General features: G+C 26.8%; 1 protein-coding gene across 1 annotated transcript in view; it reads left to right on the top strand.

Annotated features, from left to right (window-relative positions):
- LOC135927858 (low-density lipoprotein receptor-related protein 6-like) overlaps window positions 1–15,135 on the top strand; it is a 173,178-nt gene that overhangs the window by 71,891 nt on the left and 86,152 nt on the right. Inside the window, exon 13 of the mRNA XM_065464086.1 lies at window positions 12,359–12,471. Coding sequence (XP_065320158.1) covers window positions 12,359–12,471 — 113 coding nt within the window. The remainder of the gene's footprint in view (window positions 1–12,358; window positions 12,472–15,135) is intronic.

Raw genomic sequence — 15,135 nt, 5'->3', positions numbered from 1 at the left:
AACATGTTAAATTAAAAATTCAGTGAGGATGTATCATAGATAGGTGACAATTGTCATAATCGCTATTTTTGAACTTTTTCAAATTTTTTTAAAGGAAATAGCTAAAAAAATATATCCTAAGCATGTTAAATTAAAATATCAGTGAGGATGTATCACAGATAAGGGACAAAAAATGGTTATTATATATACGAGTAGTTAGGTACATAATAATCCTTAAGTGATAAAATGAGATGCTAATATATTTCTTGTAATTTTAATTTATAATAAAATTCTTAAATATGTTATTGTCATAGACTGGGTTAGAAAATCAACTATCACATAAACTCATCTATGTTTTATTCATATTATATTTTTAAGTTTGAGGATATAAAAATATTTCCTCTTTGAAGTTACTAGTTAGGATAAAATTTACTTGGCACATCTTACAATGATATTTATACTTGTTTTTTTTTCAAGAATAAATTTTATGCGATATCTCATGAAGGAAATTACATATCATTGTAAAGAGAAATAACTTTGTATATATTATCTGCACCCATATCTTTTATATCAATCTCTATCGATGACATTTTAAATTATATTGGAAACTAGATTGTGTAGATTTCTAAATATTAATTTAAAAGATTAAGATGCTAGAATTAATTATAGATATATCTTAATAATTTGTATATGCATTTATTATTTAAAATCTCTCGTTTTAAGCCTATTTAGCAAGAAAAATATTGACTAATTCTGTAATTGATAATAGATATCTATACCTTTATATAATCTATGAGAAAAATTGCTCTTATAATATTCTACTTAATAAAATAGTGAATAATTAACGCCTGAAAAAAAGTAAGCGCTTTATAACATGGTTCAAAGTTAATCCCAGTATTAATTTTAATGTGTAATTTTTCTCAAGTGTTCAAAATTCTAAATCTTAATATCAAAAACTATTTTAGTTATCAATTTAAAGTCAAATAATATTAAAACACTAATATTCTCCAGTATTCATAAAAAACAACAGCCTGAAACAAGAACACTAAGCTCAAAACATTTAAATATTTGATACATTTATAGTTTAAATATTTTTATTTAAATTATATATATTTATTAATGTACAAAAAATTTAATTTAACAATATATATAGATATAAAAATTATGTATAAAATTTATTATTCATGATATTGATATCCCATGAATTTAAACATAAACACTGTTTAAGTGTTTCGGAGGCCATGCGATTTCTTTTATTTGTTACGGTGTCCACCCCTCTTGAGAAGACACGCTCGCTCTCAACGGATGTACTTTGCTGCGACAAAAAATCTTTAGCCATCATGCAAAAGTACGGAAAACGCTCAGAATTACAGTACGACTTAAAAAAACTCGACTTAACACTACATTTTTGAAAAATATGGCTCGCCTAAATTACTAAATTATATTTAAAAAAATTCATATTTTATATTAAAAAAATGCATATGGAATCGCAAATACTTGTAAAAAAAATTACAAGTATTTTATTAGTTTAAAAATTCCATATGGAAGTGAAGTGACTATTTAAATTCTAAAATTAAAAAAGATATTTTATTTTACTTGGCGTGGCACCAGCTAGACGGCAAATTTGTTGAGATTTTTTCTTTTCTTCATTGTTAGGGATAGGGATATGATTAATAATCATTTTTTTTAACTTTCCAAATATTTTTTATTATTTTTGAGGGTAGCCAAATTAAATTTTAATTTTTTTTTTATTCATTTTTTGTTTTTAAAATTATAATTCAATTTTAGAGAGTAACATAAATTTTATTAATAAAAGTTGTCCAATTTTCAGGATTAGTCAATATTTTTCTTGCTAAATAGGGTTAAAACGAGAGATTTTAAATAATAAATGCATATACAAATTATTAAGATATATCTATAATTAATTCTAGCATCTTATTTTAAATTAATATTTAGAAATCTACACAATCTAGTTTCCAATATAATTTAAAATGTCATCGATAGAGATTGATATAAAAGATATGGGTGCAGATAATATATACAAAGTTAATTCTCTGTACAATGATATGTAATTTCCTTCATGAGATATCGCATAAAATTTATTCTCGAAAAAAAAACAAGGTATAAATATCATTGTAAGATGTGCCAAGTAAATTTTATCCTAACTAGTAACTTCAAAGAGGAAATATTTTTATATCCTCAAACTTAAAAATATAATATGAATAAAACATAGATGAGTTTATGTGATAGTTGATTTTCTAACCCAGTCTATGACAATAACATATTTAAGAATTTTATTATAAATTAAAATTACAAGAAATATATTAGCATCTCATTTTATCACTTAAGGATTATTATGTACCTAACTACTCGTATATATAATAACCATTTTTTGTCCCTTATCTGTGATACATCCTCACTGATATTTTAATTTAACATGTTTAGGATATATTTTTTTAGCTATTTCCTTTAAAAAAATTTGAAAAAGTTCAAAAATAGCGATTATGACAATTGTCACCTATCTATGATACATTCTCACTGAATTTTAAATTTAACATGTTTAGAATATATATTTTTAGCTATTTCCTTTAAAAAAATTGAAAAAAGTTCAAAAATAAAGATTATGACAATTGTCACCTATCTATGATACATCCTCACTGAATTTTTAATTTAACATGTTTAGAATATATATTTTTAGCTATTTCCTTTAAAAAATTAAAAAAGGTTCAAAAATAACGAATATGACAAATATCACCTATCTATGATACATCCTCACTGAATTTTTAATTTAACATGTTTAGAATATATATTTTTAGCTATTTCCTTTAAAAAAATTTGAAAAAGTTCAAAAATAGCGATTATGACAATTGTCACCTATCTATGATACATCCTCACTGAATTTTAAATTTAACATGTTTAGAATATATATTTTTAGCTATTTCCTTTAAAAAAATTAAAAAAAGTTCAAAAATAACAATTATGACAATTGTCACCTATCTATGATTCATCCTCACTGAATTTTAAATTTAACATGTTTAGAATATATATTTTTAGCTATTTCCTTTAAAAAAATTGAAAAAAGTTCAAAAATAACGATTATGACAATTGTCACCTATCTATGATACATCCTCACTGAATTTTTAATTTAACATGTTTAGAATATATATTTTTAGCTATTTCCTTTAAAAAAATTGAAAAAAGTTCAAAAATAAAGATTATGACAATTGTCACCTATCTATGATACATCCTCACTGAATTTTAAATTTAACATGTTTAGAATATATATTTTTAGCTATTTCCTTTAAAAAAATTTGAAAAAGTTCAAAAATAGCGATTATGACAATTGTCACCAATATATGATATATCCTCACTGAATTTTAAATTTAACATGTTTAGAATATATATTTTTAGCTATTTCCTTTAAAAAAATTGAAAAAAGTTCAAAAATAACGATTGTGACAATTGTCACCTATCTATGATACATCCTCACTGAATTTTTAATTTAACATGTTCAGAATATATATTTTTAGCAATTTGCTATAAAAAAACTCAAAAAAGTTCAAAAATGTCGATTATGACAATTGTCACTTATCAATGATACATCTTCACTGAAATTTTGATTTAACATGTCTACAATATATATTTTTATCTAATTCATTTAAAAAAGTTCAAAAATAACCATCATAACAAATGGCTCTTTTCTATGGTACATCTTTACTTAAAAATTTTAAAAAATAACTATGATGGAATAGTTAAATCAGAGCGTTATAATTTAAAGAAGCTTTAAGAAACTTTCCCGCCTATAATATTAATATCTACTAAATGTTATTTGACTTTTGGTCGAAAAAAATGATCTAGATATTTGGTTAGGTGAAAAAAAGCAACCCTAACTTTAAGGCGTCTTTAAAAAAAACGATCCATATTTTGGGTCGGATTGAATAAAACGACCCGATGTTTGAGTCTGAGTCAGAAAAACGACCCAAACTTTGAGTTGGAGTCGAAAAATACGATCTAAACTTCAAGTTGGAGTCGAAAAATACGACCCTAACTTCAAGTTTGAGTCGAAAAATACGACCCAAACTTCAAGTTTGAGTCGAAAAATACGACCCAAATTTCAAGTTTGAGTCGAAAAATACAACCCAAATTTTGAGTCGGAGTCGTAAAAAACGACCCATATTTTGGGTCGAGGTCGTTTTTTTCGGCTTGAACTCGGGTCGAAGTCGAAAAAAACGACCCAAACATTGAATCGGAGTCGAATAAAACGACCCGAGCTTTGGGTCGGGGTCGCGACTCGCGGCGTTTTAACAACACTAATTTAAATTATAAATAATACAAATAAATATCAATGATTAATTTTAATATGAACAATATTTAACTTTATTTACTTAAAATTTTTTTATTAGGCCGCACAATTAATATATTTTCAAAATTCGTCTTACTCAATTTACATCTAAAGAGATGGTATAAATTTAATTGTTTAAAAACATCTTTCCACACTAATTTGCGTAGCTGGCACTGCCAGTATAAAACAATTTACATAATTCTGGGCATCGATTATCTGATTTCTCCAATAGTTTAAAATATTCATAGTTTTATTTAAACTAGGTTCTTTAGAAAAATTACCTAAAATATTTTTAATATTCTCCGATTTTTGTAACAGATTTTGTTTGTTACCATCTTTTTTTAAAGAAGACTTTCTACTAAATCCTCTTCAGATGAAGATACATTAATCGGCATTGATTCACCTTCATTAGAATCCTCCACTCTTATAATATAGTTTAATTCCGTGTTATGCCATATTTTAATAATATGCTCTCTAGACCTTGTTTTTCCGGAAGCACTTGATATATATATATATAATAAAATTAAAAAATTATTGAAAAAATCTTATTATTTTTTATGAATAGATATAAAAATATTTAAAGTAAAATAAAATTATGAATTAAGGTAAATAAAATTATTAATTATATTTATATAAGATATAATATATTTTTAAAACATAGCTTAAATATAGATATAGGCATGACAAAAGGCATTGTTGTTTATAATAAGTTGTTTCTCTCTAAAATCCATAGAATCTATTATTAACCAGCAAAGGGTTAAGTAAAATATAAATGTCTAATTTAACTTTTAGACATATGCCATGAAAATCCCCTAAGGTTATATGCCCAAGTTGTAAGTTCTTGGTAACTACTTTAATTGGTTTTAGGATATTTTTCAACCTTATAATTGCTTACCACTCCAAAGCTGTAAAATAAAGTTCATGTATGATACTGATAATTTTTCACACACAACTTTTAATTCATTCAATCTCTCTTGCATGTCATAGGTTGATAACAATATATGATAATCCAATTTAGATCTTTTTAAGTTAATTTTTTTTAGTATGATTGATATCGATTTTGTCTCCTTAGCTTCTTGGATGCAGAACGAGCATTAATAATAATATTAGAAACTGAGCAATTTTTTAATGCATGATCTACTTCAAGTTATAAGGTATGAGATGCAGATCTTATATTTATAATATTATATTGATAATCATTAAGATTGATTGTTAATTCATCAGGTACATTTGAGAAACTAGTAGAAACATCATTCATATAATCTATATTTTGTATTCTTCATCATTTTCAGACATTTGATTGTCTTCGTCACTATCCTCCAATAATTGCCTTATTGTCAGTTGTTGTAGTGTATATTTGTGATGTTTTGATTTCATAATCATTTAATACTTTTATTAAAAGTATTTGTAAATTTTCTGCATTGGGTCGTTAAAAAATTTCTTTAATTGCTAATGTTTTCAAAATTTTTGTTTTTTGAATATACTGAAGATTAATCCCAATAATGGACCTGTCTAGACGAGTTACACAGTCAATTTTTAGAGATAATAACTTACCATTTATATCTTTGATTATATTTTGCCAAATACTTAAGGATTATTCTGCAACATTAGATTAAATATTTGAGAATTAATTTTAATTTACCCACGTCTTGCAATATAAGATCAAGAATTTTTTTAAAACCGTTATCATCGATTAATTTGAATGGCCTGCCATTAAAAGTGACCAACTCAGTACAAGCATCAATTATTATTTATTTATTTAGTTTTACTGATATTGTTTGTTCTTTTAATGCTTCTTCTTTCGTCTATTGTCTTAGTGACATCATAAACCTTTTTATTTTATTAGGCTTTTGTTGTGATATTTTGTTAATTTTATCGAATTCTAGATGGTGGTTTCTTTTTAGGTGACGCTCAGGATTTATGAGGGTCTTGCATATTTATTTGACAATCAGTACATTTTGATGTGTCATTTATAATACTATATGTAAATAATTTATATATTAATTTTCTCTAGGCATTATAATTTATAAGCTTAAAATATTTTAAAAATGCCGTAAAATGGCTACTAAAGTTTATAAAAATAATGACTGACACTTATCAATCAAATGTGATTGATAATAATCTTTGAAACAATTCGAATATATTTAAAATTTTTGCAATATACTAGTAATAACTTACACATAAAATCATGAGTCTCGAACCGGTTCAGAGGCATTGTAGCGGTTCGGTTCAGGTTCGGCTAGAATTTTTTAGCGGTTTAGGTTCAATAAAAAATAGCTATTTTTAGCGGTTTAACAGTTCGGTTTGGATCCATGTTTATTTGTTTGTATAAATATAAATTATAATAAAATATCATCACATTTTGAGATTTTTTTATTTATTATTTTAATTGCGCCTAACTGGCATCATTAACTTTTTGGGTTATTGCCACTTTCGGGGGGTATATTATTTTTTTATGTTATTTTTTTTTAAAAATATTTTAAAAAAGTTTTTTCTATATATTTTTATTTAAGATTTTTTAAAAAATTTTTCTACAAATTTTTATTTAAGATATTTTAAAAAATATTTTCTACAAAATTTTGTATTAGGGGTAATATATAGGAATTCTTAATTCTGCAGGTTTATATATGGGGGACGGAGGGGGGTAGGAGAATTTTGCCTACAAATTAAATTTTTTTTCAAAGATATTTTAAAAAAGTTTTTTCTACAAAATTTTGTATTAGGGGTAAAATATAGGAATTCTCCCCAAGTTTTTCTACAATAAATAAATGAAACCAACAATATTTTTTTTTAAAAAGTAATGATGCTAAATTTAAATAAACTGGTTATAAATTTTAAATAAACTAAGTAGCCTGAATTCTTTCTAAATTATACTAATCGATTTCCTTACTTTAAAATTTAAATGTTTTGTTATATTATTAAATAGTGTGCTCTCCTCACTATTAACCTCATCTATCCTTATGTTGTGAAATTAATATTGACGTGGATGCTATCTATTTCAAACATTTCATTTATGATAATTGAATATTCTTTCCTTTTGGGAAAACGTGTAAAATCATATCTTTATCCACATCGATGTTATTTTATTTCATGCAAACAAATCAACAAGTTTTTTTAAATCTAATTACCTTCTCTCAACTATAACATCCAGAACAGTTATCGTGGTATTAAAAATGTTAAAATTTTATGAAGCATTATTTTTTAATGTTTACCTAATAAATTTTAAATAACAAATAAGAGTTTAAATTTTTTAATCGGTCCGTTAGCACTTTTAAATATTATTTAGCTTATCGCCTAATTAGATGGAGGGCATAGGCTCCTAGCTCGTTTCAGCAATTATTCGAAAGAGCTTAAAATTAACGATTATATCAATTGTCACTTTTCTATGGCACACCTCATTTAAATTTTAATTTAACATGTTTACAATTTATTTTACCCAGTTGCTTCAAAAGAGTTTAAAAATAACGATAAAATTTTATCTTAACATGTTTACAATATATATTTTTACCTATTTGCTTTAAAAAAATTCAAAAAAGTTAAAGAATAATTATTACAATTGTCACTTTTCTATGGTACATTGAAATTTTATCTTAACATCTTTATAAGATATATTTTTATCTATTTGCTTTATAAAAATTCAAAAAAGTTAAAAAATAACGATTATGACAATTATCACTTTTCTATGGTACATCTTCACTGAAATTTTTTCTTAACATCTTTAAAATATTTATTTTTACCTATTTAATATAAAAAAAGTTAAAAAATAACAATTATGACAATTGTCATTTTCTATGATACATCTTCACTGATAATTAACATGTTTACAATATATAACCCAGGGATCGGGTTCGCTTTAAGGTAAAATAAAAATAAGTGGTTCGGTTTGGGTTCGGTTCAGGGAAATATTTTTGAACCCGGGGTTGGGTCCGGGTTCATCTCGTTTAAGAAATTTTGAATTGTTGAAAAAATTATATATTTAAATAATTAAAAAACTAGACATAAATTTGGCATAAAAATAAATTTTTTATTATATTTATATGCAAAATAAAGTTAAAAATACAGAGCAGAGTCATTTATCAATTTTAAAAATTTAATGACATATTTCCTTAAATTAACAATATCCAATATAATAATTTGCTTTGACTTGTTCACTTTCATTTTCCTCTAATTAATAATCATTGAGAATTAAAAATTAATAGCGATAAGAATATAATTGTTTAAAACGATAAATATTTAATTGTTTAAAATTTAAATAACAATTATGACAATTGTCAATTTTCTATGGTACATCTTCTCTGAAATTTTATCTTAACATGTATACAATATATATTCTTACCTATTTGCTTTAAAATAATTTAAAAAAGTTAAATAAATAATGATTATACAATTGTCACTTTTCTATGACATCTTCATTGAAATTTTATCTTACCATCTTTACAATATTTATTTTTACCTATTTACTATAAAAATTGAAAAAAGTTAATAAATAACAATTATGACAATTGTCATTTTTATATGATACATCTTCACTGATTAATTTAACATGTTTACAATATGTATTTTTGCCAATTTGCTTTAAAAAATTCAAAAGAAATTCAAGATAACGATTATGACATTTGTCACCATTCTATGATACATCCTCATTTAAATTTTAATTTAACATAATTTTACTCTATTGCTTCAAAAAATTCCTAAAAGTTTGAATAAAAATAACGATTATGGCAATTGTCACTTTACTTTTGTACATTTTCTCTATTTTCTCAAGTAATCGGAAGATATAGATTAACAACACTAACCCCGAATATACAGTGATGCAGGTTCGGTACGCCTCAAAAAAAATTATATTTAGACGACTAAATTGGTCGATTAAGTCGACCAAATTAGTTGCTTTAGTCGATTTACACGACTACGACTAATTAACAACACTAATTTTAAACGCATTCGTTTAAATTGGACAGTATTTTTTTCTTCTTTTCCGTTTAATCGTTCATTTTGTGCTCACTATAAGCCAATATGTAATGCTTAATTGCATAAGAAGTAAGGTTGTGCTTCAACATATATTTTTCCTCTTAATTACTCAAAATTAAAACTACTAGAAGTAATTTTTACGGAATTCCTAAATTATGTTTTTACCAAGTAAAAATTTTAATTTTATCAGATTTGAATTTCTTAGAAAATATAATTCATAAATTTTACTATTTTTTATTTTTAACATAAACATGATTTTTTGAGTTTAAAATTATTCATTACTCTATCTCTTCTGGCTTATGTCATGAAAGGGTAGGGGTAAACATTTTTACAAAAAATATCTAGGCAAGAGTATCAAATGGAAGCCAATAAAATAATTTTGAGGACTATTAAAATTACCCATCACTCTATCTAGTCCCTCGGGCCAAGGTTTGGAGAGTTTTAAATTTTTTTGTAAATATCCAACAAGGACATCAAATTAAAATGAATAAAAATATTTTGAATGCTATTATCCCTCTAGGTTTTTTGATCTAACGAGTGCGTCGGGAGAGAAGCTCTATAAAAAATTTGAACCCTCAAATTTTTGACTATAAAAAATTTGAACCCTCAAATTTTTGACTATAAAAAATTTGAACCCTCAAATTTTTGAATATTTTTTTAATAATTTTTGATAATGTTGGCTAAAAAAATATAGCTCTAGAAGGAAGAAGGTAATTTTGGATAATGTTAGCTTAATAAAAATGTGGTAATTTTGTATAGTGTTAGCTAAAAAAGGGAAGGTAATTTTTGATAATGGCTAAACAAGGGTATTATGGATAATGTTAGCTAAAATAAGAAGGTAATTTTAGATAATGTTAGCTAAAAAAGAAGGTAATTTTGAAAATAAATAAAAATATTTTTGAACCCCCTGAGATGCAATGGCTAGTGATGCCCCTGGATCTAACTCATTGGTAGGGGGAGTGTAAAAATCTCCTCTATATAAATTTCCATAAGAATATTAAATAAAAGCTAACTATGTGGGGATCAGAATTATAACATAATATCTTGACATGAATCTTAAAATAATAATATCTTTCGACTAATAATATCTTTCGACTGTTTTATTAATCATCCCCATCACTACAAATCATGGTAGGATCAAATTAAACTTTGAATGAAGGGGAGGAGGAGTATGACAAACATTTTTAACATAGGCATCAAGTAAAATATTTATGAAGTAATTGAAAAATTGCAGCCGATCTATATGAAGTTGGGGTTATAATATAATATTTCGATATGAGCCATATTGCTCAAATAATTTTGAAATATAATAAAAAATATCTAGTAAAAATTAAATTATTAATTTAGTATTATATGAAAATTGATATTTTTGATAGATTATAACTATTAAAGTAAGTATTGCCAAAATTTTTTTAAAACAATTTTATACGTCTGGCTGATGCCATTCCCTATGTCATAAATAATAAATAGTTTTATCATTATTTCCCCTTAATTTCGGAAACATATAACTTATCTTATTAAATAAAAATTAGGAGATCTTAGCTTTTAGAAATTATTTGTTCCGCCTGGATAAAGGTGCCTCATAGCCAAACTATAACAGTTGCTATGACCAAGATATATTTAAATGTCGCGTACGACTTACAAAAAATAGGTAAAAAGATAATAAAGAAATACATAATCATTCCGAAAATCCAATCGAGATGGAGACCAAAAAAATAATTAATTATAGAATGAAGCTTTGAATGATACTTTGGAAACTTTAAACTTTATTGTGGCGAAACACGTATCCCAATTACAATTAAGTATCACGATTTCAATGGTACTACCTTCACCCAAGTGCCTACGCAGCCCCCGTCCAAAAAATTGATGTCGATTAAAATATTTTCCAAAAATATTACTCATTATTACATCTTATATATATTTTAATTTACATTTAATCACATTCGCCACTAATTTATTTTACAATTAATATCGATCAAATTTTCCTTGATATTTATCTACCATTTTATAATTTCTCAATTCAATTTAAAACCTTTTCACTGCAATAAGGTAAAATGTTTAAAAAAATGACATCGATTATATTGAAACTATGAGAGCTGAAAGCATTATATTAGAACTTAAGGAAATTGGGACAAATATAGATGATTTACACCCAAATTCCTGCCTTCAGCCTTATCATGGCGGGGGAGTGGCAACGTCTTTTGACGGTTAATGGTGGTCTAAAAGGTTCCCTGTGATCTGGGTCTAGAATAGGATCAATGTCTCCTCAACGTCACTTAAAGGGTTGATGTCAGGATGGGCACCGATTGTAAAAACTTTGCTACAAAATTTCCCTATGGTTACAACAAAGCATGGGCGGGGTAGAGCCCAAAGTACCCCGTGTGCCTCCTCATCCGCCTACGATAAAAAGAAGGATGGGAAACCTGGTGGAGCCACGATTTATAAAAACGAAACTTATGACGGCCATAAACGACCTGATAAGTGGAGAAACCAGTTTACATGAGATCGAGTAAGGGTGGCAACGTGGAATTTTGGGAGTATGACGGGAAGAGCGGGAGAAGTGGTGGATGTATTGCATAGAAGGCATATTGATGTTTTTTACTGCATACAGGAGACCAGATGGAAAGAAAATGGCGCAAGAATGATTGGCATGACTAGTGAAAAGTATAATTTGGCAAGGAAGTGATGGTAAGGCTGGAGTTGGGGTATTGGTTGCGGAGAAATTGGTAGACAAATTAGTCGAAGTGAGAAGGCTAGATATCCAGATAATGGTAATCAAAATGATTTTTGGCAGAAAGCTATATAATATTATCTCGGCATATGTTCCTCAGGTTGGAAGAAGTGAAAAAGAGAAAGATATATTTTGGGACAGTCTTTTGGGGGTGACATCGAGACTAGCAAAGGAACAGATGATTATCCTGACTGGTGATCTGAATGGACATGTGGGAGCGAGTAGTGAGGGGATTTTACGAGTAGTAATATAATCTGTATATCTTCATCTAAGTATTCTTTTTCTAATTTGAAGTTTTTTTTAATTTAAAAATATAAATGCTTTATTTTTCATTTTAGAAAAAAGTTCAGAAAAAAAGTTGTTTATATCGGAATCTATGATTAAACAAGCCAGTGCTTTGGAGATAGATGTTCGCTTGGGAATCATATATTGGACCGATATAGATGCTAAAGTATTAATTAATATGTAAACAATTTTTTTTAAACCAAGTTACGGTATAGTGTCACTATCCCATTCTTGAAATTATTGAGATTGCAAAAACTTTTTCCCATTAAGTGACCACAACTTTATGCTACTTCATTTTAAATTATCAGCTTTCCAAAATATATAGTGGGAAATGTTGAAAATTTATTAATTTATTTTCAGATGCGGTTAGAAAATAGTACGATTTCAATTAAACAAGATACATCTAGATCCTGTTTAATATATTATCTGAATCGATTTGGATTATGTTTGGACCTAAAAGGGTCAAATTAGTGTTGTTAATTTGCTTTATTCATAAAAATTACGATCTAATTTGTTGCTCAAGCTGGCTCTGAGTGACGAACTCGGAACACAAACCCTAAGCAAATTTGAACACAAAATCTGAGAAACTCCGAGAACGAATTCAACCCCTGAGCAAACCCGAGCACAAAATCTGAGCTAACCCTGAGCAAAAGTCCATTAATATTAAAATCTGTTTTTTATCCAGCTGGGTGACTACCAAATACAACATTAAATAATTGTTTTATTGTAATAATAATTATCACAGTGGGTGGGTCTAGATTTTGGGGGGTCAGGAAAATTTTTATCAAAACAAAATATGAATATGGCATTGTTATCTAATAAAAGTTATTTAAAATATCTTAACTGAAATAATAGTATTAATTTTTGGTCTGAATGTGTTGAACCTAGTGTGGGTGGAAGGGGGTAGGGGTGTAAAAAATAAAAATTCGATATGGTTATCAAATTAAATTTAATTAAATAATCGTTTGATTGGAATAATAATTATCACTCTAAGTATGCAGATGGCGATTTTGTAGGGTCTAGAATTTGACTATTTTTTTATAACATAAATAATCTTTATGTATATTAAATAAAACGTAATTAAATTATCTTTTATCTATAAGGTTAATTATTTCTCTGAGTAGGCGGGTCTAGAGGGGTCTGGGATTTGAGTTTTTTTATAACATAAATTTTCAATATTGGATATCGAATAGAGATATTGTCTGGGGGAGGGGGGTGGGTTGGAATTTAACATGAATTTGTAACATAAATTTCAACTTTTTTTAGCACAATGTTAAGTTTACAACTTCAAGTTCAAAACTCGAGTTTGCAACTTATATTTTAATTTAATTGAATATAAAAAATTTTTTTTAAAGAAATGGAAAAAATATATATATTTAAAAAAGGGGGGAAAATATATTTAAAAGAAAAGAAAACTTTTAAAAAATAAAAATATTTTAGTAAGTCGGCGGGGCTTAATGACCCATGAATAGATATACAGTTGGATCAGCAAATTTCTATTGATATTCTTTGTCGTAGGTAAAAGTCTTCTTTTGGATTACCCATGATTAAACTTAACTTTTCCCTTTTTCTTGATATAATTTTAGGGGTTGGGGTCTAAATGATCCACATGTATCTGAAACTATCAGCACAAACAAAAGGTTATTAAAGTTGCTATATTTATTTGTCGTGGAGTTTTCAGCTTTCATGATCAAGTTGACAGAAAAAGATCTGGCATGAGCAGTTTAATGTTTTAAAATATTTTTAATTCTATTGAATTTGGCCAGAAATTCATCTCTGAAATGAAATATTGCACTTCCACCTCCAATGGGTGAACCTAGGTGGGTAAAGCTAGTTTTGTCCATTACAATAAAATTTTCAGGTGGCAGTCTGATTCAAGAGGAGGGGGCGGGAGGAAATAAAATTCACACTTATTAGGATTTAGTGACAGTCCCGTTATGGGGAAACGTGAATTGAAGGCAATTTGTAGATCTATTTTGAGGATGCATTGATCTTGTGTTGGAGGATGACACATGTGGAGTGGGATACCGCCTCACATCCTCCGGGAATATTAAAATTAAGCTAGTTAGGGTTTAACAGGTTAGACAGGGGTAATTTTATACGGGTAGCAGATTATTTTAGAAATTTTTCTCTGGAATACTGACTGCTATAGGTCTGATGTCCCCATTTGTTTTGTTTAAGATTATTAAGCGGGCTTCAAATATGATGGGTATTATAAAATATATGATTGAGCAATATTGTAAATTGTGTGAACATATCTTGATATAGGGGTCTAGTTGGGTTATCTTGTTAAGTATATGACTCGAAAGCTATAAAATAATCTTTTTTGAATGTTGCATCCAAGATTTCCTCCTCAGTTCGTGGAACAGGATTATTAAGGTGGAAGGATGATAAGTGTAAAATCTTGAGGATGTTTAGATTGTAAGGCCCAAAGAGTTTTTCCGTCATTGAGGGCCATAGTACATTTGTAGCAAGCTAGGTTGATAGCCGAATATTGCATAAGTTTATTTTATTCTCAATAAGCTTAGCCTTTTTTTTCTATCAAAAGAAATGTATAGATTGTTTGGGAATATCAAAGTGAATTTAATAATGTTTTTTGATATTTTATTTTAAATGTAGTTTTGATGTAAGAAGGTGTAAATTTAAATAAATAAACAAACATTAGTTCTTGACCCATGTTTTAAATAAAGATTTTTATTTATAAATATGACATGATAAGTGAATTTTTAAAATGTATAAACGATTTTATTCCTGTAAAATTATGGAAATGAATTAGCCAGAATTATTATATTAGATGACAGAGTTGGGCAGGTCCTGATACAGATTCTTT

This window comes from Gordionus sp. m RMFG-2023, chromosome 1, assembly GCF_954871325.1.
Source record: "Gordionus sp. m RMFG-2023 chromosome 1, tfGorSpeb1-WG-v2, whole genome shotgun sequence".
Classification (NCBI taxonomy): Eukaryota; Metazoa; Nematomorpha; class Gordioida; order Chordodea; family Parachordodidae; genus Gordionus; species Gordionus sp. m RMFG-2023.
This window is presented reverse-complemented; position numbering and strand designations above follow the sequence as displayed.